The following is a 24911-nucleotide window of genomic DNA, read 5'->3' on the forward strand; positions in this document are numbered from 1 at the left end:
GCATAACATAATTGTCACAAAAACAGCTTCAGCAAAGCAAGGCTCCTTTCTATTGTCTGTGAGGTGCTGGGGCAGTGCTGGAAGGAAAGCTTCCCCCCTCCCACTTACAGCGAGGTGTAGCAAAGCCCTGCGAGTGTGCAGAGCTCATATGCGTGTGTCAGGGGAGTGGCTGCCTCGGGGCTGCGCTGCTGTCACCAACAAGTGCGGGGGGACGCCTGGGGACAGCACAGCCCCAGCGCCGCGCTGGGCGATCCGGAGCTGTGTCGCTTTAAGGCATGTGATACTTTCCCGAGCGGGGATGCACTGAAATAGGCTCCGGTACTTCCAGCATCCTATAGCAGTGTACGTACAGCTGCCCGGCTCTGCACTGCCCGCGCTGGAGTGAAGCTGTTCTGTCTTTAAACGCAAACTGCTCCTCGTCCTTAAGTAGCCTGGAAGCTGCAAATTGTCTCGAGATCGCTTCAGAGGTCTTATCAAGCAGAAGGTGATGCTAGGAGATGATTTAAAGGTGAAAATGAGAAGGTTTCCACCCCTCAAACCTCGGCCACTTTTCTGACGGCAGTGCCTGAGAGCTCAGATGTCGTCTTTACTCTGGGAACAGGATTTGTAACAAGAGATTTTTTTTTTTGTCCTCGTAATCCTGATAAAGAAGATTATTGGGAAGCTATTAAAAATCCCTTATTGTGGTGCAGATGGATTTTAAAAAGTGTTAGACCTTTCCAATGAACACTAATAGAGTGCTCTGCTCTTGGCTGGATTACTCAGGTAAGGAGCTTCTTTAGGATTTAGGATTCAGAAAGCAGATCTGGAACTCATCAGATAATAACGGGAGGAATACTCGCTGCTGTGTTTCTTAATAATGAGGAGATGATCTGTGCGTAGAACTGTGTGTGTGATAAGTGCTGACAAATGGGAGTGAGAAGAAATGCTTATAGGAAACGCTGGGGCTTCAGCAGAGGTAGTTTACAATAGAACAGTTTGAGAAGGGTTTGAGAAACGTAGAAATAGAAAGCACTGAAAAAGAGAGTGGGTTAAGGAAGTCCGCTGTCCATGTGGTTTGGAACGCGATTCCTGGAGGCTGACATGAGCATTTAGCACTGTGGAAGTTTGGCTTTGCTTTGCTCTTTGTCCAGGATTTCAGAAGTTTGATTTAAATAACCCGACTGCCCGAAACATCCCTGTGTGCAGGAGTGACCTCTCCCTCGTGTAAAAAAGCACGGGAGCACCAGAGGTGGCATAAAGGCATTAATTCCTGCAGACACGGGGAGCCTGCTGGGAGCTCCCTGAGCTGAGGGGACAGAATGTGCTTTGCAAGGGAACTGGGTCTGAGGAGAGGAGCAGAGTGCACTGTATGCTGGAAGTAAACAGTCAGAAATTGAACCAATTATATGCTGAGTAGTGCTTCAGATGCTCCAAATGGGGGAAGGAAGAGTCTCATGCTGATCAAAATAATGTTTTGCTGTTTGCTATTAATTAGACTTGTCAGTTTATGTGGCTCTCTCCTGCCGGTTAGTCTTAAAGCTACCCAGAGGCTATGTCTGCTCCTTTAAAATTCAGGGGAAAATATTTTTCCTTGCATGTATTTCATAGACACTGAGTTTCTCTCTTCATGCTGCTGATTTTCCTGCTGCAGAACCTCCCAATAGAACACCCAGAATTACTTTCACCTTCTTTTGTCGAGGCATGATTTTTCTATGCGAGAGACTTAATCTCGGAGTCTTTCCTCCTCTGTGAAAATGATATTCAGCTGATTGGATTATTAGATAGAAAATGGCATCATGTCATTGGCTGAATAAGGAGAGTGCCTCAAGTTTGATTAATTTAGCAATATGAAATGCAGCAGAAGGTGTTGTTAAGGGAACTGGACGATGTGTAGCGTAGCTGAGCCTTGCAAGCCTCCAGATCCTTGCAGGCATTGGGAAAGAGCAGCTGAAGTTGAAAAGTCAGGGGAAAATTCAGGCAGCTAGTACAGCTAGTACAATAGTGAATGCCACTATGGAAAAGCTTGATTGCCTGTTCTGGATGCCCAAGTATGTCAGCGCTGGGAGACAGAAACAAAGTGCTCTTTGCCTTTCCTGTAAGAGTTTCTGTAGAATTTTGACACAACCTGCCTTGTGAAAAAGAGCAAAGCTTTTACAGAGGATGTATGAAATGTGGGATACAGCCAGGCTGGTCCCTGTGCATGCCCAGGTCAAACAAAAGACAGCTGGTTGGACTTGGGGGTTAGAGGGTAATTCTGAGAAATAGTTACTTTCTGTAGCAGACAGCACCGTAATTAAAAATTAATGCTCACAAAAGTCAAAAACAATAATCTGTTACCTTCCGAGGCAGAATGAACCTCCCAGTCTTCAGAGTGGAACGTTTTTGAAATGTCTTGATGCCTGATAACATTACATGCCTATTTATAAGGCGTTTAAATTAGTTTTGTTGCTGTCTGGATATCGGTGTTTTTAGCCGGCCTTGTGATTTTTCCCACAACTGTAAATTAAATATTGGACCAGCGTCGGGAAAATTTCCCAGCCTTGGTTTTTTTCTTTACCCCTGGCTCTCAGATCATTACAGTTTCATTTTTGTCACTGAATTATTAAACTTCTCCTGGCTCCTGCGTAGTGTTACAGCAACTGTCCTTCTTTGGACATGACCTTTGTTGTATGACAGTTGCATCCTGCAGGGGGGGGGGGAGGAATAGGCAGGCAACAAAAGATTTCTAACAAAAGAAGTAGAAAAGTAACAGTACTGTTGTAATGGAAGCTGACTATTCTATGTGCTGCAGGGCAACGGATAATAATGTCTGTCTAATATTTTGTTTAGAGAATGGCAGTGGTCTCTGCAATGTCCTGGGTCCTGTATTTGTGGATAAGTGCCTGTGCAATGCTGCTCTGTCAGGGATCCCTCCATCACACTTTCCAGCAGCATCACCTGCACAGACCAGGTAGGACTGACAGCATCCCACAGCTGATCAAAGACTGCAGGCTTTCTGCCATGCTCGTGTCTGTCTTGATGAATGAATGAACAATCATAAAAATCCATTTTGTCATTTAACTTTTCTAAGTTGACTGCCTTTATGTTACAGAGCATGATTTTTTTTATTTTTGGTCAAATGTGTGTTGCACTTTGCCAATCTGATGTTAGAATATTTATTTTGAACTCTGCTTTCTAACAACTTTCCAACATGGGGATCACATTTTGGATACGGTTTAGTCTCTGTCCTTATTTCTATCTCCTCCCCTTCTCATGCAGTTCTGGAGTGAGTGTACAGCTCAGAAAGACATTGTGACAGCAGTTTTGGGTAACTTTGTTTGAATATTGAACCCAAACAGGACAAGGTTTTGCTATTCGGAATGCTGGTACCGCATCTCCTCAGTCTTTATTGCTCACCAGAGGTTGGGAGTTTGCCTTGGTGTAACTGAGAACTGAGCTTATCTAAGATTCTCAAATTTACCTCTCAAAATTGACGGGGGTGTGGATGTGTGGCTCAGAGGAGAGCTTGGACTTGTCGTCCCAAGGAGTTAAACACATGTAAGGTTGGAGTTAGTCCCACAGGGTCTGTGGTGAAGAACTCGGACACATTTACCACTGTGATTTGTAGAGACTGCACATTAGTTTTATTGCACTTCTGTTTTTTTATTGGTAGAAATTGATTGTTAATTTTTCAACTGTTAGTTGTGCTTTGGAGAGAATGAGCTGTGTTTTAAAAACTGAGGAGTTGGCATATTCTAGAGCAGTGTTGTCATCTGGTTGAATTTAGATGGGCTCAGAGTGGTGTATTACTAATCTAGATCTGCAGAAAGAAGGGAGAGGTCTTAAGAGCTTAAAATTGAAGATGGCAAATGTTAACTTGCAACGATGCATCATTTAATATTTAATAAAGGAAACTTTGATTTTTAAATCTTTCTTAATCTAATGACTTACCTTCAAAGAGAGCCTGCCTTGAACTGCAGATTTTTAGCAACCTAAAGTTTTCCTGGCTATTTCCCTTGTGTAAAAGTCATAGATCTTCCTTCTTGGCATAGTCTAGTTTGCTGGTAATAAAATATGCATAGTACGGAAGAACAGACGTAAGTCTTTGATAGATCAGCTCTGAGTAGCTACTAGTTAATCTAATACCATCATCTTTACCAGCTGCCACTGGAAGTCTGAGTCTTTGAAGTCTGAGTGGCACTTGCAGAGAAATGATAGGAATGTTTGTTACGACACAATTGTGAGTATTACTCCTGGTTATTTGAATCTGTCCTCTAGTGAAGGAAATAAGAAAAAAAGGGTGCAGCTAAGCAGATAGGTAAAAGGAAAATGTAATCTTGTTTTGCAAAATCTCTTGAAACAAAGTGGCATTATGAGAAAAAATGAGCTGGACAGATTCAGAACTCTGCAACATTTGCCTAAGCTTGAAAAATCGCCTCCTTTATGAGGCAAGAACAGCGAGGCACTGAGTGCATACCAAGTGCCGGGGAAATGCGAAATATGACAAAATCTTTCACTCAGAGATGTGATGCAGATAGAGTGAAGGTTTTACAGCTGCCTCACCACCTACTTAAAAACAGCCCAGCTTTCCCTCTTGCGAGCCATTCTCAGGCAGCATCTCCGCGCCCTACGTGAACAAGATTGATGGTGTTCTGATCCCACGCAGCCAATTTCAGTCTCTCAAGAAATAATCCGCTATACTGACAGATGAGTGGAATTTGACATGATGTTCACCTCTGATTCAGACTGTGTGGCACCTGGGAAGTACCGGCGAGCAGACGTCCTTTAGGGAAACTCTTCCCAATTTTGGGCAATTTCCGCTGTCACAACAGAAAATCAGGATAGTGTTTTTTTTATAAGGCAGTGCATTTGCAGTCCGCCAACTGAATGGAAAAGGTTGTATGTAAAAGAGATGGAAATATGTTAATTAGCAAACAGAGTGATTTTAATGTATTCAACTGCAGTCCCTGAGCACACCCTACTTTTCATATTTATAATATTAGGAATGTGTCATTTACTTTTAGTCACTGTGTAAGTAAGATTAAAATGTTCAGCTAAATAAAAGTGAGTAAAAAATGGTTGCAGATGAACCAATGCATAATTTCAGTAATTTTATATTTGGTATATGAAATTTCAGCTTATTGAATCAACAAATATAGCAGTAATCAATAGCATGCTTAGCATATCTTTTCCTTCAGTTTGTGATCTTCCATAGATAAAGGGAAGCTCTAAAACAAGAACAATTCAGAGCTGCTGAGCTCCGTTGTGGGGTTACTTTGGTACAAGATGATGAAAAAGGTAAATTCCAGCCAGTCGTGTGCTTCTCATACTTGATGAATAGAAGTCTCACTGAGCACAAGAAGGTGCAGTTAAAAGATAAAATCCTCATGGAGTGGATTTAGCATAATAAACTTGAACTGAACTCAGTGGATTAATGCAGTGACTGTACCTATCTGTAGTGCTGTAGTTAATCCCATTTTGAAACACTGGAAATCAAGGACAATATAGTTTATAATCAGATATTTCTGACCTTTTATTCTTTTCCCTTCCTGAAACTTTCTTAAGCAAGAATCTGAATGGATTGAAATAGATTTCTACACACAATGTGCAATCACAGAAGTTTAAAGCTTCCTTTCTGTCTAGAATGCAGTTTTGTAATTCAGGCCTGTATTTGGTTAGATGACTTGGCAGAAGGTACAAACCTGAAAATAAATGTGATAAACCATTCTACGTGACAGTGTTTGTAATTGACTGGGGCTGCGTTTGCTGTGAAATGCTGGCAGGAGGGCACAGGTAGTAAGAGGACAGTAAATATCGCTTGATGTTAAGATGGATTATTCTGTGTTGTCTGTACCTGTCTGTGAATTCCTTCATGTCTCATTAACACAACAAGAAGTTTCAATGCTGCCGTTAAGTACCTTCAGGTAACGGTATCTGTTCCTCTTTAGTTGAGACAAAGGAGAGGGGCAGGGTGGGTTTTTGGGTTTTTCCAGTAGAATCTGAGGATCTTATTCAGAGTAAGCTAACTCAACACCTTTGCAGTGTGGTTCCCCCGGGTAATACGCATCGTTGTCTGCCGTGTTTTAATGAATATTTTCATTTTCATGAAAGCTGTTAGACAAAGGATGTATGAAAGCATTCATGGGAAATATAACTTTGTGGGGGAAAAAGTCTTCATTTTTTTTAGAAGCATGTCATTTCTGTGTGATTTAATAAGAACCGGCAGTAATGAGAAGAATTCCACATTGGCCGTTTTCAGCTGTAAGATGCAGACGGTTGTAGAGCTGTTGAATTGGCCTGAGGATTAGAGTGGACAGGTTGTGATTTGCAGAGTTAGCCAAGTGCCTGTGATAGTCCATTGATCATCTGATTGACAGTATTGACTCTGCCCCAGAGGCAGAGAGTAGATGGCGGCATTTGGCAGGAAAATGAGATATTTAAAAAGCGAAGGGTCTCAGGTTTTCTTCCTAAATTAAAAATAATAATTTAAAAACCTGTACAGTGTGCAGTTCTTAGTGAATTTTCTGGCTTTGCTCCATAAATGAGGGATGTCTTGCACCCAATGAGGACTGTTAACTAGCACTGAATCACAGTGGGCAATACTGGCCATGTGTTGCTTAAAAACACAGGAAAGCACACTGGAGCCTGTAAGTTCATGCAAGAAAATTAGCTACGTATGAAGGATGCTGGGTTAGTCTTGCATACAGCATAAAGATGTGAAGTAGACACAGGCAGAAACATGTACTTACTATAGCAATGCTGACATTTGCAAATACGTTAATTAAAAAGAAGTTTATTCAGAGGAAGACGTCAGACTGAATCAAGGATAGATAGAATCTACTAAATATAAAAGTATCTTTATTGTGACAGTTGTTAATGATGTGCCCATTAAAATCATCTCAAGGAATCTCTATACTGCATACTGTGAGGAGGAAAATCTGTATCAAAGCTATTCTGCAGAAGTTAGCAACCAACATCAACCTAAGCATTCTGAGCATCGTTCTTATTAGACAGCACTTTGTGGAAACTTGAGTTTGTGGCCATGAGCAAAAAATCTTTGTTCTGATCTTGGCCTTCCCACTTTTTTTTTTATAGCTTTGGGAGGAAACGGCACATTTTCCCATTTCAAAAGACTACTGTTTTCATATGCTCTAAATTTGTGGCTATTCAGTCCAAAACAGCCTGGGAAGAATGTTAGGTCTGAATCTCATTCCCCAGCAAAGTGTAAATAGAATGTTTTCTGCTTGCCAAATGAGATATGAAAGATGGATTTAACGGAGTTTTTGCTCTTGGTATTGATAGAAGCAGATGTAGAACTAGGTAGTTAATGCATAGAAGTGTATGGTTTCTGTGAGTTGTATTCCATTGATCATATGGTGGGAATGCAAATTGTTGCCTTTATTATACAGTGTCCATAATGGCACACAACGACTCCACCTGTGTGCAGTAGATCAGCCCATGGATGTGAAATTTGATGGGTGCTTCATGCTGTGTTAATTGGAAGAAACAAACTGATAGCTCTAACACCTGATTCAGTTCTCATTTATGCCAGTAAATACACTTGAAACACCATGTGTATATACATCTCAGTTTGTTCAGAATCAGGCAATCCTGAATACCCAGCTTGGTATCCCACAGGTGCTTGTTGGAATTCTTTTTCTCTCAATACCTTTTTGCTGTATACCTCTGGTCTTCACAGTCTGTTCTAGAAAAGGTGAAATTACTGCAGTGTAAAGCAATCTGGCCTGGAGGTACTGACTGTATTTTTCTGGTTCCACACAATATATTTGGATATAAGTGGGTGAACACGCTTGTGGTTTGTGTAGGCAGAGAACTGATGTAATGAAGCCGGTGCCTCAGGCTGAGGTAGGGCTGCTGCCAGCATAACACTGTGTTGCCTGCAAATCTTGTGCAGTGCACTTGTTGACAGCAGCAGGCTTTATTAGAGGTGTTTCAGTCTATGACTTTTGAGGAGTCAAACATCCAAATAAGAGAAATGTGGCTATAGGGTGTGTTTGCATCTGGAGACTCGGCTGTGTTTTTCTAGGGCCTCTGAGCTGTTACTTTAATGGTCTTCTGCCCCTCAGATAGAGGGGAAAGAGTCTGCAGCACTGCCAAGGAGTATACGGCACTCGATGGAAGGTGGATGACAGGAGAGTGCCTCTCCTTCACCTGAGATGGGTGCCTGGCTCATCTGCAGGTGGAGGAAAGCTGTCACCAGTCACGTTGCTGAGCTGCCTTATTACTTCTGATCCAGGGAGGCAACACAGGCTGTGGAGAGCAGGTGTTGCAGCTCAATGGGCTGTGAAGAACAGCGTGGCCAAAGTGTGTGATGGCATTGGATACCCACTGCGCACAGCGTGGCTCCACGAGCTGCTGGGAGCATTGCTGTCCTGTTGTGTGACAGCAGGAGCCCAGGGTGCTGACAGTGGTATTTTAAGAGGAGAGCTGTGTCTCTTACAGGTGCAACTGATGCAATTTCTCTGTGCTCAGGTTTGGTATCCCCTGCTCATGCCACCTCAAGTCACCCCTCAAACTACTCTATGGGTGGTCATATGGGCAGGAGCGTGGCACATCCCTCTGCAGGGCTGCAGCTGCTGTGGGGGAGTAGAGACACAAAAGCCCCTTTGAATGCAATGCCTTCCCCTTCTGGAGTTGCACTGGGGCTCCATGAGTCACGGAAGAGACCTCTTGATGCTCTGTGCTATTCGTAGCTTGCTGTCATGGTTTTAAAGACCATGAGAATTCATACTGTGGTGGCTGAGCTCTAAGGAAAAGCTGGCACCTACAAATATAACCCCCAAAGGCAATACAGTTTGCTCTGCACAGAGGTATTTCTGCTGATAACATCAGAAGCCTGCCTTTAATGATTAGCCTACTTAAATCCAAGACTCATTTATATTTTAAAAGGCAATATCCAAGTGCATTTCCTCATAAGTTTGGCATCTTTTCTCCCATTAAATTTCATATTGTTTTTTCCTATCCCTCTTACAATCTTTGGATTTCTTTGAACGTTTTCTTTTCTGCGCTGCTGTGAAATCAACCTTTGCTGTGAGCAAGATTTATTTTCCTGATGGGATTCAGCATTTTTGCCATTTCCAGATGCTCTGTATAGAACAGCTCACTCCAGCTAGACTTTTTTTTTTGCATGGTAGCAGTGCTGGAGGCTTTTTTCATTGTGCTCCAGATAGGCACCACTATGACTGCAGCACAGTTGGACTCCAAATTTATTAGACTCAGTCAATGATGCACAATGGGGAATTGGGGGTGTAAATTAAGTTGAATGAAGTTACAAAGCCACATGTATGTACTTGTGACTCATATTTCTATATTCTATTTAGATTATCTGACATCTCTCTCTTGCCTTCTGCGTTCGTTTCAGAACAGCAGTCTTCCTCTTTTCCTTTGCATTCAGTGAAGAAACCAGTCTTGCTGTCCTTGGAAGGTTGCTTCTCCACTGATAAGATCACTGTGGCTACTATTTGATCACTGTACATAGTATTCCACAGTAATCCTTTTTTTCCTTTCATAGGATGAAAAAAAAAAAGAAAGCCAAAAGCTAGATGTGCTTGGGAAGTGAGTTGGTGGCACAAAGGAAAGACCTTGCTAGTTTTCGGTTGATGTGAACAAATCAGGGTTTTAAGAATCAACTCCTTAATGCTTGCTGTGATCCCATCACCTTACTCTCCAGGGGTAGACACCCATCTGCTCCTGAGCATTTCTGGAATTCAGTGTGCTTTTATGGCTTAATCAGTAAAGGTACCGGGCAGGTTCTGCACTCCCCAAGGGGCAGTGTTCTTTCAAGGCCTGGAACTCACTCTCCCTTCAGAACCATCAAGTGAAGCAGGACATAATTTCTTAAGTTATTTTCTCATTGTGGTGTCTTGACTTTGAACCTGGGAGAAGACTGATCCACACCAGCATTTCCCACTGAAAGTCAGGCAGGCTGAATTTTTTATAAAATTGAGTCTTATTATTTTTTTTGCAAGCTGTAGGCGTTGTATGGAGTTGTATGTCATGCAGTAGGCAGTTAAAACGCAGCTTAAATGGTAAGGCCTTGTGTCTTTGTTTTTTAGGAGATCTGCTGGCTCCAGCAAAAATATGCATTTAATCTGTCATTTGATATGATCCAACACTCCTATTGGATCAATAGTTCAGATTCTGTAGGTGACATCAAGAGCTTTCACTGTAAATCTACTAGATACAGTGAGTTAAAGTCTCTCTTGTAGTTAACTTGTGAGTGAAAGCCATACAGGTGGAGGACTTGATTGGGAAATGCTTCTGATCATATGTGCTGCTTTGGAAAGTGAGGAACTGGGCCTTTCAAGTTCTGGTGCACAGTTGATAAAACTTTTAGTGTCCTCATTAATGCTATTAAAAATGCCATTAAGTATTTTTGTCAAGTAAAGCTTCAGTGTAATTTTACTGTATTGTTAGGGATTTATTAATTATAATCTTTTCTTGTGGAGTCTATTTATTTGATCATGACATTAATTGGCTGCCAAAACAAACGAGAGTTAATTGTGTTTAATTAAGTGTTTGCGAGCAAGCAAGAATGGTTTATTTGGAAAATCAGTTTCATTGATTACTATGTTTATTTTTTAATAGGACACAAATAAATGAAGGGAACTTATTGTTTAGCACCTTTTCCCCTAAATGCTGAAGAGAAATCATCCATGACAGCTATGACTTCAGATGGATTCAATACCAGGGCAAACTCGAAGTTCTCATGTGTTCTAGATTATACCACTCTTGTTTTAGTATGTGGAATCACTGAACATAAGGGAGGACTTCTGTTGCCAGAAATTGCTCTTATTTTCCCTAAATCAGCCTTCTTGGTCTGCTGTTGCAATAGAGACCAATATTATAGGTCTTAACTAAAATCTTGCTTAAATCTAAAAGCAGGTAGGTCTACACTAAAGATCTTCACTGTGAGTGTCAGTAACTCATGAAGAACTTTTTGGCTGCTTCCATGGGACGCTTGTAAATTTGAGTGGTCAGCCAGCCAAAAGGACACCATTGTGCATGAAAATGAGAAGGCAAGAGATGAGTTGAAGATAACAGAGGTCTACAAATGAGTTTGTAATTGGTTTCAGTGTGCCAGTGCATGATCTGACAGAGAACGATTGCATCTAAACCAGCTCCCACATCTGTAGTATAATTATTTCTGTAGTAATATTGTATTTTTGTGAGGCTTTAATGACCTGGGGAAGAAAGCTGCATTTTAGAAACTGGCTTTCTGTGACCGAAACCTCAACCCTTTCTCTGCAAATTCAGCTGCCCAGGTGGTGTTTATCTTAACTTTGTTTTGAGTTTCTCCAAAAACATGTGACTCCTTTAGTTTTAATTTAGCTTCTCTTGGTATTTCTATTATCTTTCTAGTTGGCAGGCTTGAAAATCCAATGTGCATCAAATGAAACCATTTGTCATGGATTAGTGCATGCAAATGCCTCGATGACAGCAATAGACAAAAGCCTGCGAGTGTCTGAATGCAACTTTGGAAGAGAAAATTAATGAGGCCCAAACACCACAAACAGTAGTCCCTAAATGAGATGATTCAATGCCTAAGTGTAAGGCAACGCTCTTCTGTTCATTTCCATAACATTAAAAAAAAATTGTGAGGAAACTTTAAGATGTTTGATGTTCCCTACCTGATTGGAAAGGTGTCCATGGGACCTCTTGGTTTTCCCAAGGCTACACAATGGCAGAATATTTACGGCCTATTAACACCCATATGTACTTGCAGTGGAAAAGAGGTATGGGGCTCTTGGTGAAGCAGACACAAAGATGCCCCCTCGGTGGTGCTCTGCCATGCGCATCCCTGGTTGTCACAATGTGTTGAGTGCAGGTGAGCAGCCAAGCAGGGTGCTCCAGTTTCTCCAGAGGTGGCATTCTTCCTCCTCGTTGTCTTGGCTGGAAACTTTCCGCATTTCCTTTATCCCCGAGACTAGCATTAAACAATTACTTTATTCTCCCATTGGTAACTGTCAACTCATTCAATTCCATAAGTTATTAGATCTGCACCTTCTGCTTGTATTTGTTACTTGAACTTCATTACAAGCCCATGTTAGACTCTTTTAGAGTGCTAAAAGATAAATGTGGGCTTTGCCAAGGTTTCTGCTTAAAGAATGGTATGATGAAGTGTTGGGGAATGCAGTTGAAAAGGGAATCTGAAGATGCCCTGATTGGGTGCAGGCTGTGAACGGTGGGCACATGGTGTTATCACCCTTGAGAGCACCAGGCAGAGAGGTTGTAACTCAGTGGAAGGTTCTCAGTGTAGCCAGACCAGATGCTGCTCCATCTAAGTTTTTAACCACGTGCATTCTCCACCCTCCCCCTATTTCTGAATGCTCCATTTGAATGAGTTTCTTTTATGTACACTCTTAAGGCGCTCACTTTCCTAAAAGGTTCTATTAAACTCTTCAGAGCTGATGCAGCTGGATGAGAGGTATGAGCAACAAAATAACATTTGAATTCATCCCAATTAGAACAACATATGTATTTATCAAATGGTCTCATCCATTTCTATTTGGGGAAAAAAAAGATTTGACGTGAAACATACTTTTTCATTTTCTGACATTGACACCAAATGTTAACTGTATTTTCTAACATATATTTTTTTTCTAACTATTTTCCCAGTCAGGAAAATATGATCTGTAACTTTTTTCACCCACAGGAAAGACTCTTTCTGTGAATCAGATTTTCCAGTGGGGTAAGTTATGTGTTTTGTTCCTGTTTCTACAGCAGACTGTATACAAAGGAAATTTACTATTGCAGCAGCTTTTGTTTGTATTTTTCCTTCTGTGCTTGGGTTTGTGTATTAATGTGTGAATCAGACTCTATTCCTTTACATCCCCATTTTTTTCCCACTGTTTTGATGCTGTAGTAGAGTCAAGGCACCTCACTGAGGTCATGATATTTCCATAGAAATAAGCGTGCTGGTCAGGTTGGGTGAAGCAGGCTCTGGAAATCAACAAATGCTGGGGATAAAAATAGGCACAAATTAAAGGGAAAGGGATTTCTGTTTTCAACGTGAGCCATTTGATGGTTTCCCCTGGTAAAAGAGTTCCTTGACTTTTTAGATTGGATTTGAATTGGCTTTGAGCTGCAGTGTTTCATGATGATGTGCTTTGTACATGCAGTAGGGTATTAAGCGGTTTCTTTTTTGGTCATGCTCTTCTTCTGAGGCTCAGGCTGTGTAAGTCCACCTTGAACAAGGTTCTTATGTAAATTGAATTATTTGCTTATGTTCTTGTTTTCTAATCTTTCAGAGAAATAAGAGAATCTATTGAGGAATCTATAGAATCTAGAGATGGAAACAAACTACAGAGTAGTATCACAGTTACGCTGCACTTCTTCTGATAAGGATTATGCCTTTTGAGTGCTGCTCCCTGCCTCTGAGGGGCTGTGCACTTTAACAGGTGAGAAGGGATAATCCCTTCGTCCTGGCAGAATCTATGAATCAAAGTCTTTTTGGGATTTCATTTCAACTCTATATGAATTTTCCTGCTTTCAAATTTGAGTAGAACAAAACTGTTTTCTCTGTTTGGGTACTAAGTACGTAGCACACTTTAATAAAAGTTTTGGGGGTCCTTCTGTAAGCTGTATCCTCTCTGCTTTTAAAGTAGGGCTTTAATGTCTGTTTCACCTCTGAACCAAGTATGTAAACAAAATTCTTATGTACTATTGTTGGAAGAATATCTATATGCTGACAGCACATGTAGATCTCCAGAGCATCAATATTTGCTGTGAAGAGAGCACCCAAAGCAGCACCTGCTTTTCTGTTTGAGGTATTTCTTTCCCTTCTTGCCCAACCATGGGATGGCTGATCCCCATGTGCAGTACTTCCATAGCATCTAGCACTGCATCACTTGAGGATACTGAGAGATCTCCATGATGGATGTATTTAGGGTAGTGGAGGCACTGTTATTTTTTTCCTTAAATGAGGTTCTGGTAATGTCTGGTGGCTGCAAGTCTGTCCTCCCATCTGGTACCCATTGGTAGGCATACTGTCCCTGGGCATCCTCAGCGTGGCTTGGTGAGCAAGTGCAAGCATTGCTGTGAGCTGAGTGGGGATCATGGAGGCTTTTTGCTTTTTCTTTCCATGAAATCAAGTGCTTTAGTGTAAGCCAACTTCACAGCAGCTTAAACTTTCATGGTGGTTAAGCTATAATCTATCTGACTGCCCCAGCTGTGAGGTGTAAAGAGCCTTCGCGTTTACTTACTCTAGCTCAATTGACAAACAAGTTGTAAAATGCAGTGGATTTTTTTTTCCTTGTGTTCCTGTTTTCAGCTGAAAAAGAGGCTCAGCACATGCAGATGGGCAGTGTTCTCTTGGCTTCCACATGCAACTCTATGCTTTTTGCTTAATTGCTTCTTTCAGGACATGAGAAGGCTGGGCTTGTCTTTGGACAAAAAGATTTGTTTTCAGTGTGTTTATCTCTCCATGGCTGTGCTTCCTACCAGAGTGCAATGCTTCCGATCTCCTGCAGGCAGTGTAACACCGATTCTGCATAACTTAGAGTGTATTTTTATAACACGTCTGACTTGCAAATCTTGTTAACTGCATGCTGTTATCTCAAAATGCTTGCAGGCTGGCTGCAGCAGCATAAAAACCTGTGGCAAGATAAATCTTTTTTTTTTTTTAACAAGAGGGGAAGAATCAGCCTACTTGCTGCAAATGAACTTTGCTCTCTCGGTTGCTTCTAAAGATATGGAGTGCTTGGAGTTAAGGCCTGGAAGGTCCTCCCCAAGGGAACGGTACTGTGGAGACTTCTACCTGGAAGATCACTCACAAAGGCTAGAGATCTGGTGGGGACTGGTGTTGAATACCTTTTGACCAGTGTTATGTTTCCTGGAAGGGTTTTGTGCTGTCATAGAAGCATAGCAGGAATTCCACATTCCATTTCATGTTGGGTTGGACTGCGCTCTTCCACTGCATCTATTTTCCCTCGTGCAGTATGGCAGCCGAGCTCCAGCTGATAGCTGCTACCTGACTTGCAGAAGGTATCTAGAGGTACCTCTTAGACCTTGAGAATCAAACTGGGCTTTGATTTCATCTGTACTGCTACATTAATGTAAAAGTAATTATTTTTAACATCTTGTGGTTATGAGCTTCTGTGTGCATAAGGAACTGTAGCAGACTTGCATTTCTATTGTGAGAATTGTTTGTTTTCCTAGGCAGGAGGAATACACAGGGTAACGCTGCATTTTGCAAAGCAATATTTCCTTTGTGTGACTAAAGCAGTGTAAATAATTGAATTTTTTTATGTGACAGCTGAAGCAAGATATCAAATGCTGATTTGGCACAGTATTAACGTTCTGAAATTAGTTTAGAGCAATTTAATTGTTTTCCTTGCTAACTGGAAACGAAAAAGAAAACAAAACCTGAAATAATTTGTCCGATTTCTAAACACTGAAAGAAGAGCAAAGAACAGCCAGATTAAATTATTTTTCTAATGGGAAACAAGGAGTCTAGAGCAGCAGGAACTGCTTCTCTCCTTAAATTGTTTTGTACTGTATCCTATTCGAGATGCTCTTATTTTGTTGGCTTTCTGCTCTTCTTCCTCCCAAAGAGTGCTGTGGTCTTACAATACCAACTCTGTGTGAGGTGGGTGTAGAGTTTCGCTGTTCTGCTGCTGCATTTGGGACATGAGGGTCTGAACTGTGGAAAGTGAGGGGCTGTTTAGACTGGATATCAGGAGGAAGTTCTTCACAGAAAGTGTGGTCAGGCGTCAGAACAGACTGTTCAGGGTGGTGGTGAAACAGCTATCCCTGCAGGTATTTAGGAGATGTGAGGACGTAGTGCTTAGGGACGTGGTTAGTTAGACTTGCATGAGGCTGATTGTTGACCTCCTGACCTTAAGGGTCTCTTCCAGTCTCAGTGATTCCATTCTATGACTTTTCTCTGCATACTTTTGGAATAGGCAAGAGGTGTGCCTCAGGGCCCTACTGCTGCCCTCTGCACTTCCACTCAGAACAGAAGCAGGAGCCGGTGGGGGGAGCAAAGGTGCACCTTGTGCAGATTGATGGCTGTGGTGCTATTGCAGTATTTAGCTGACTTCTGTCGTCTCCAGACCTCTGCTAATTTAATGAGCTGGTTTCACTTGTCAGAGTGATGTGGTTATTTGTCTGAGATCAGTGCTCCTTCTTTACCAAATACACACCTGTAGCACTTATTTGGTGTCATTGAAGAAATATAGACTGGAATCTCCTTTAAGAGGTGGTGCTTCTAGGGTTTTTGTTTATGTTTAGCTGAGGCTTTATATTAGAAATGTCTTTCTCTAAGTGATAGCATCGGCTTTTGTCATTTTTATATAAATTCAACTTTGCTTTGCAAAGCACCACTGTTTTTCTTTTCTGGAGAAAATATGATTATCTATGAGCACTGATGTTGTCTGTGCTATAATATTAATCACTGGATACAACGGTTATTTAAACCCTATCTACTTAAGCTTTTTTCACAAACATTTCTTGGGGGATGAGTGGAGAGGAGTGCTGTGGGAGACATAAGTGACTACAGTGGATTTTAGATGAGAACCTCTGCAGTAGTTTAGTTAGGGACCATGTGCCACCTTCAGTGGAATTCCTGATTTTTGTCAAGGAAGAATAATCCCAGGTTCATCAGGATCCTGATTTTGATAAATCTAAATGAAAAGATCTCTCAGCATCTTTGTTAAGAATCTCATCGTTAGTCATATGTTGGACATATCTCTGGAATCTGATTCAGATCAAGGGTTGGAATTTGTCTTCCATGGGGCTGTGGACTTTGTGTTTTCCATTTCCAAAGAAGAAAATCCACCTGTTCAGCACACATGGAGCCAGCAGCATGGCTGGGCAGCAGTACCAAGGGCAACATTTCTGCAGCTGTATGGCTTTGCTATGATACCTGCCTAGTTGTGCTCAATGTGTTTTTGTGCTGCTACCCAGATCAATGGTGAGCCAGTGTCAAATAGAAAATGCAGATTGGTCTCATAGGTAATTTATGTTTGTTAGAAAACGAAGAATGTCAAGTTGGTTTGGTGTTTTTTATCATTATGTATGACTTTACTTGTGTTTTCACGCCATTCTTGTATCATGACAAATTGAGATTAAGCAACAAACAGCCCTTGAAATCTGTCCATCTTTTTTTCCCTCCAATGATTTAAGTGGGATGACACCTATAAATTGCAGAGGATAGCGGATATTGTGAATGAGCAAATACTTCGTTTGCAATTCAGTTTTGCAAAATATCTGTCTGCAGAAGGTAATGGTGCCATCCTGCTAAAAACCTGCTCAACACATTCATGACAGTAAGCCATGATGCAAAGGTACGGATTTTTGGTGTCATCTTATCATTTATGCATTTATGACATGAAAGTGTGAGTCTTTATGCTGGATTGTAGGCATTTCTTTTCTTGTTGCTTTTACTGTGGCATGTAAATGTCAAAAGAACAAAAATACACATCTTGTAACAGGAAAGAGATGAAAGAATTTCCACTTTGCTCTGGTGCTCTGAATACTTTGACATCTGTAATGTAACTATTTCTCAGTAAACAACTGACCCAGTTTTGGATACCATCTTCTCTCTGAAGTCTCTCTCCCTTCTGTAGCTGGAACTTGTGGAAAGATGCTGTAAGGAAGGAAGTCTGACTTTGTTCTGTTGCAAAGCCTCCTTATTCAGGGCTATTCCAATCTCTTTTATTTTTAATTTCTTTACCTTTAAGCTCAGCTGACCAGTTAATGTCAGTGCTCTCAAGGGCTGTGTTTTCTAAATGAAGCACTTAAAATCGTAAAGGATAAATGTATGAGGCGTGGAGCAATATGAGTTGTCTTTCTTTTCTTCTCACTTCTCTATAAATATTTTTCTTATTAAATTTTGAGTTATGGATCCTGTACGAACTTGTAAAATATATATATCAGTGCAAGTGGAGAAAATGCCTACAGTGTGCTATGGCTGTTTCTATCAATGTTTGATATTTGGGTAGGTGCGCTTTATGCCATAAACAAAGCTTTGGTGTATTGGTGGAAGGTAGCTGAGGTGTCCTCATGCACGTACATAACCATACTTTAGCCATAAGCCAACTCATTTTCTGCTTTGTGCTCACTGCTATCATCTAGATTTTCTTTTGTGGGTTTTTGGGGAGCTATACACTTAATATATATTATGGAAGATCCAGAGGTCTCTAAAACTATACAATCAGTCCCCCTGGGAATCTGCTGCTCAATGACATCCAGGAGGGTGCAGCTGCCCAGCTGACAGCCATGTGTACCACAGCATCAAGGGCTTGCTCAGGGCTCCTGGCACTGTGCATCTGCCCTGCACTGTGCTGTGTTTTTGGGTGCGGTGCAAAGATGTGCTATTCAGCAGCAAGTGGGGATTTGAGGTAGTAGCAGGTTTTCTTTACAGTAAGATTGCCAAACATTTTGGTTTCATCACACTTCTTTTGGCAGTGATGGATGTATTAATTAGCTTTTTTTTCCTCATGTCGTTGTCTATAGCCTGAAAATGTCAAACTGTGAGCACATTTGTAGATTAAACTATTAGTGCTTTTCCAGGAATTATATATAGATGTGTATTGCCAATAAATGAATAATAATGTTAAATCATTGTAGTAGGAGAACTATACATCTACTCTTGATTCATTTTTCCCCTGCCACCAACACACGTGCAGACAGTGCGGTGTCTCACCCAGCTGTCAGCATCTGAAGATGTGTTCTCATTTTGAAGTCTTTTATATAGATATATAATGTGGGGGAGTGGAGGATATAAAAGTTCCATCAGTATGTGTTTCTGAAGCTTAATTTACATTTATTATTTTTCTCGAGGAAGGAAACTTCCACACCTGTGAGGAGAAAATGAGGTAGACTATAAAACATTGTTTTTAATGGCAGCAATGAAAATGTTCGGTGATTTGGGATGTTAGAGCAAGTCTGCTGGGAAGGGGATTAGTAGGCCAGGAAGAGGGTATTGTGATCAAAGTGCATAGTAAATTAATTTACCTCGCACTCCTGCAATTTATCACATAGGTATCACCTCTGCACACTAACAGATATGAGTATGGATGCGATATTGCTCTAGTGCTTATATCTTATTCCAGAACTTAAATAATTTAACACTCCTGCTTTAACCTTATTGAAATATTAAAACCTTGAGATCCTTTAGATTTGCTTTTGTTACAGCTGTAACGTTACATTTTCATGTCATCATGATACCAGTTCATAATTGCAGCCCAGACAGATCTTTGGCTGTTTGGAGAGAAAGCAAAACTGGCTTTGACTGGTAAGCACAGAGCAATTTCAGCACGAGCACGGATGCACATTGTAAAAATGTGGGAATTAGAGATTCATGGACATTAGGAGGCTTTCCTCAAAACTAATTTGCTTGCTTATCCTTGCAGCTCACATTCTGACTTTGTCACTTCCCATCTATGTAACAGTTCACAGTGGTTTTTTTTTCAAGCTGCAGCAGTTACACTTCACAATTAGACTTGACTGGGAAACAATTAAAAATAGCTGCTTTAAACTATAATGAAAAGTCTGTCAGAGTTTTGATGGAGAGTGGAACAAATTAAAGATCCGTGAATTGTCGTAGAAGGGGCTCTGGGTTGGAGGTGGTGGTGCAGGAAAGCAGAGCATGGAAAAGGCAGTTAGGTCCTGATACGGGCTGTGGGGGCTGAGTGCTGGTCTGTTATGTGGTTTGGGGCACTGCCCTGACAGGGCTGCTCTGGTCAGTCTTTGCCTTAGGCTGAGAGCTGCCCTGACTGACCCTCAGCAGCTCCTTCCTATTTAAATTACTGCTGAACAGCTTCAACGCTATTAGGTTTTAAATATTGTTACCTCATTAGTAATCCTAATAAAAAAAGTTCTGATTAGCATTAGTCACTGTGCTTAACTCAATTAAGCTGAGCTGATCCCCTGTGCTCATGGTGCTGGTAAGCCCAGCCTCACAGGAGAGGGCTCTCTCCTCCTGCTGTCCCATGTCCTCTTTGCAATCACTGCACAGCCGTCAGCTTCTGGAGCTGGAATCCCTTCATCGCCTGCATTCTTCTAATTAAATACTTATCTCCAGGTCTTTTTAAAATGTCATAATTGGTGTATGTAGCTGGTTGTTTCCCCTAACGTCTGAAACCATTTTATGTACAACTTATCTGAATATACAATCAGCTAAATTGATACTAATTACCATTTGTGAGACTCCCATGAATTGTTCATTTTCTGAAGGGAGAGAAGTTCTCTTGACTGCTTTTTACGGGTAGAGGTCATGAATATCATTGTGCTAATCTTTTTTTGATTACAAAAACCTGATGACTTGAATTTCTTCTTCCTAAAGTATGGGCACAGGGCCTTTACCTGCAGTGTGACAATACAGTGCACACCAGGGTGGCGGGGTCAATGTGTTAGAGCGATGCCAGATGAACAGTGCTTGTGGGAAGCAGTTCCAGGCTCTCCTGATGTGAGAGAAGGAGACTGATTCCAGGAGCCAAGATGGGCTGCAGGGGGCGGTGGGGAAGAACAGCTGATGCTGTGAGGGTGGCAGTGCTTCTGAAAGCTGCTAAATGATGCAAACTTTGGAGCTCAGACTCCAAAACTGGCAAGGAAAAGGTGATGGAAGAAGTTGCTACTCCTGTAGAGAAGACAGAACTCCTTCCAAAACAGACACTTGGCACTCAGTTGAGTTTTCATCGTAGTGTTACTCCATCAGCAACCATGGGTGCTAAGTAAGACTGCACTGATTCAATGGCATTTTCCAAGCCTTGCCTAAAAGTCTTGGGGGCAGTGGAGAACTGTTTTCTGGGATTATATATATAGTATATATTATATATTTTATGTAATACATATGTGTCCATAGAACTTTTTACAAAGTGAGTTTTACTCGTTGCTCTTATGAAAGACTTCATATGAGCTAAGTGATCCATCACAGAAAGGAGTGAATGGTTAATAGAGGCTCTTGATCTTAACCACTGCAAAATTAACCTCTTCCACTGAGGCATAAAATCTGTATCAGGACAACCATTGTTCAGTGCCACGAGGGCAGGTGATACATAACTGTGTCTGCAGGCAGCAAAGAGGTGTCTGGCTAGTGAAGAACAGAAGGAAGAGGCAGCAATTTTCTTGAATAAAGGAGGCCAAAACTACTGAACCACCTCACAATGCAATATTCTAACCACAAATCAACCACAATCTGGGATTCAGCAGACTAGAGGCTTAAAGTGACTAACAAAAACAACTGCAGATGTGCTATTTTCTGTTTACAGTCCTTGTTTGAACAGTGTAATTCTACTCACCACTTTGTTTTGTCTGTCATGCAAATTTCAGTCATGCCTGCACGAAAACCTTCTCCCATATCTTTTGGCTTTTGACACTGACCACTGTATCTACAGCAGTGTATTTTACCATGGCTGAAGCAGAACTCACTGTGCCAGATCTCACTTTTCAGTATCATCCCCTGCACAGCTCCATCCTGCCTATAACAGTAGTGTCACTTTCAGCTCCTCAGCTGTGTCACCCAGACCACCTCTCCATCATGCTGCATGAGCTGCCTTGAGGTGTGATCATTCCAGTTTACGTGCTCAGCCAGAAGTTCAGGCTCTTGTCACTTGCTCTGATTAGTTCTACCTTTACATGTCTACTCTGTGGTTTTTATTCTGTCCTGATGTCCGTCTGTAAAGGTGAAACAAAGTCTCTCCTTAGTCTGTATCTTCTTGCTGTTCTCGGATTCTCTATTATGTCAACCGTAAACTCCTTGTTTTCATTTTAATAGCCTTTTTGGTCTGTCCTCAGCAGATTTATTCCCTGCTTATTGTGTTGTACATGTATTCATATGTATCTCATTGTTCAGGCTTTCCAGCGGTTCATTCACACAGTGCTTTGTGTTCCCTTTTAAAGCACCAAGCCACTTCAGTGTTGTTGTTGGGATACAGGATTAGATGTAACAATCGGTTTGGTATGCTAGAATAGCTTCTCTGATAGGGTACAGAAGGCTGTCTTTAGAAACTAACTGCAAATATCCGTAGTTCGGATAAGAGGCGTTTTTCTTGAACTCAAGAGACCATGTCTGATCTATAAGGACCCCTCCTGGGACACTGGTTTAGGTTTTTATTAGGCACCTACTGTGAATAGGCATCTCGTTTAAAAGATCAATTGCACAGGGCTTTAATTTCAATGGGTCTTAGTCCTCTGAATATTCCTTTCATAAAAAGATTATTCTGAGCGTATCTGCATACTGTGAAAGAAGACAGAGATGTCCTTGTTGGAGCCTGTACTCCTCCAGAGCCAGGATAGTTGCAGCAGGAGATATTAGCTTGGTCTGATTGCTGTGTGTGTTTGGTGTCCTGCTGCCTTAGCTGGGCTACTATGTGTATTGCTCCAGCATCACATCTGGGTTCTTTGCAATTCTATATTCTGTGTTCTGTTGTTTAGTGTAGACTGGTTTTAAGATGTTGCACTTCTTTTGAGTGCTCCTTTTAATAATTAACAGTTAATCAAAGATTATCTTAAAATCATGTGTGTTGTGTGGTGGTTCGCAGACTTTGATAAATAATGATTTTAAAAACCTATTAAAATGTGTAGGTAATATTAAATTAACCAACATTAAGTTTTAACTTATACATACGAGCATGCATAACATGGAATGGCCCTGTTGTATTAATGTGAGCCAAACTGTGCTGCTCTGCAAGAAGGAAGATGTTATTAAAGTGAGGTATATGTGTATGACTGGGCTATCGGCTTACGAACTGCAGCAGTAAACCTGAGGCTTTGGAGCTCTCAAAAATATTCTCCATAGAGAAGTGCATATATATATTTGTTTATAATAACAGTCAGACTTAGGACAAGATGCCTGCTAGAGCTTGTAGCCCATGCTCTGGCAGCAGCCAGCAAGTGCTTAATTAGCATCTAAGCCCCATGTTAGGGTCTGAAGGGTGACCTTCAGTAGAGGGGAGCAATCAGACACTTAATTTCCTAATTAGTGAGCAGGGCTAATGGATGCATGGCGACATCAATTCCACAGAAACTATTCTTGTTCCTCTTGGGTTCCTCAGACTCCTTTGCTTGTATCGATTGTATCTCTGCCCTGAAAAACGTATAGGCAGTGTGAAAGAAAGCTATTTTGGCTTGAGATGCTGTGAGATCAACACTGCTGTAGTATAAAAAGTGATTTAAGTGATGTTCCTAAAAGAGGGCAAGACACTGTAGCTCATCTCTGCTGAAATATGTTGCTAATAACTATGTTCTGTTTAAAAATACTACTAATTAAAATGTGGAGCAGGAAATTTCCTCAGAGTTGGGAGGCTTACATTGCTCCAATCAATAGTACACAGAATACTATCAGTAATACTTATTAGAGACAACTCTCTGAGAAGGAGAAACTCACGTTTTTAATATCTGTGGTGCATCAGTGACCAATCTATGTACATGTGCAGCATGCTCACAAAGCATCCCTCATTTGCCGAGGGTTGCTGGTGCTATGGCTCAGTGGGCTGGTGTTGGATTCAGTGGCCGTAGGAAAATGATTTCCCTTGCAGCAGTGGGATACAGGGGCCTGCTTTCCCCCCTTCTAGCTTTCTGTTCCCCTTGCTAGTGTAGCTCAAGTTTGTGTAGTGACCTAGAGCTAAGCAATTACCATGCATAGGCTTGCTAGAGTAAAGTACTGGTGAGTGTGCCATGACTATGAAATCGGTTAGGTATGTGGCACCTTCTAGTGCTCTTCACTAGGTTTTTTTTTTTTTTACTATGAAGAATGGTAAATAACTCTCTACTTGATCTTTCCATGTCATTAGCTACTTCTTATGCTTTCCAGTGTCCATCCCCTTTGTTTGTACCTGCTGGATATTAAGTGTTTAAATCTTTGTTCACTGCCCTTGATTATTCCTGGTCCTCTTGCTGCTCTCTCTCTGTCCCATGTTATTCCCACTTTGTCTTTTTCAGAGTGAGGATCCTAAATTTTGTACTTCTTTAAAATCTTTCCTCTCTGCTATATCTGTTTCCAAGATATTATTTTTCCAGCTCCCAATTTGTATGACATTATGGATAAACTATGTTTTTCCAACTTGATGCCGTGTGCTTTAAAAGTATCTTGGAGAAGACAGAGCTGACCATTACAGCTTGAAATGGGGTTGCATCAATTTTGTTAACTCTTGTTTAATTTAATGATTTTTTTCCTTCTTAAAAACAAAACAACAAACTGAAAAAAAAAGTCAATTGCAGTGCTGTTCAACAAATTCAAATGACAATTAATGTTGACCTTCAAAGTGAGGAAGGGAGAGTCAATGGCAGTATTCCCTCAGAGCCCCAGTGCTGTTTTTCTTCCTTTGATAATACCAACCAAGTGGAAGCAGCTTGGGCAGATTTGTGTGGGGAGGTGTAAAAGTTGTGGGAGTGTGGAAATAGAAAAATAAATTTATCTTCATCCCACTGCAATGTGTCATTGCAGCTGTTTATTTCAATAGTTGTTCCACATAAAATACCGACACAGAGTCAGCTTCTCCACTGCCTCAGTCTGGCAGGTAATGGGCCAATAAGCAACAGCAGCCCTGCAAGCTGTCTGCGTGGCCACATGTGGCTTGGGCTGGATGCAATTCCTGCTTAATTAGTTGATAAAAAGCCACTTCCTGTAAACACTACGAGATATGAAGTCACCTGCAAAGGAGCTTCAGGTGAGAGGATGTTCTTGACTCACAAATGCAGGAACGTTCCCTCCCTCACCCCCCCCATTTTTTTTTTCTTTTTCCATCTCCTCATCTCATTCCTGATGGAGCTGTGGGAGAAACGCTGTGAAAAGGATTCTCCTCTTCCTCAGCCATCATCTTTATCTGAAGTGCTTCTAGAAGCCACTTCCCTTAGAAAAACAAAAGGTGAACTCCTCAGGTCATTGCTTCTGCTACTGACTGTATGGAGGGTGACCTCCGACACCACCCTGAGAAGCTAGCAGCTCTGCCCTTGTAGGGCTGTCTGTTTTGGCTCTGATATAA

The 24911-nt window shown here is 41.3% G+C and overlaps 1 protein-coding gene across 3 annotated transcripts in view; it reads left to right on the forward strand.

Moving 5' to 3' along the window:
• Positions 1-334: 334 nt before the first annotated feature.
• The window catches only part of FAM19A1 (family with sequence similarity 19 member A1, C-C motif chemokine like), a 197202-nt gene continuing 172625 nt past the window's right edge, over positions 335-24911 (forward strand). For 2 of the 3 annotated variants that reach the window (XM_004944676.5, XM_046900241.1), the window contains exons 1-2: positions 335-765; positions 2812-2932. In XM_004944676.5, coding sequence (XP_004944733.3) covers positions 2815-2932 — 118 coding nt within the window. In that variant the 5' untranslated portion in view covers positions 335-765; positions 2812-2814. Of the gene's footprint in view, positions 766-2811; positions 2933-12637; positions 12674-24911 lie in introns of all 3 variants that reach the window. The other variant, XM_001234078.7, reaches the window with a different exon arrangement.

The sequence above is a fragment of the Gallus gallus genome, chromosome 12, assembly GCF_016699485.2.
Source record: "Gallus gallus isolate bGalGal1 chromosome 12, bGalGal1.mat.broiler.GRCg7b, whole genome shotgun sequence".
NCBI lineage: Eukaryota > Metazoa > Chordata > Aves > Galliformes > Phasianidae > Gallus > Gallus gallus.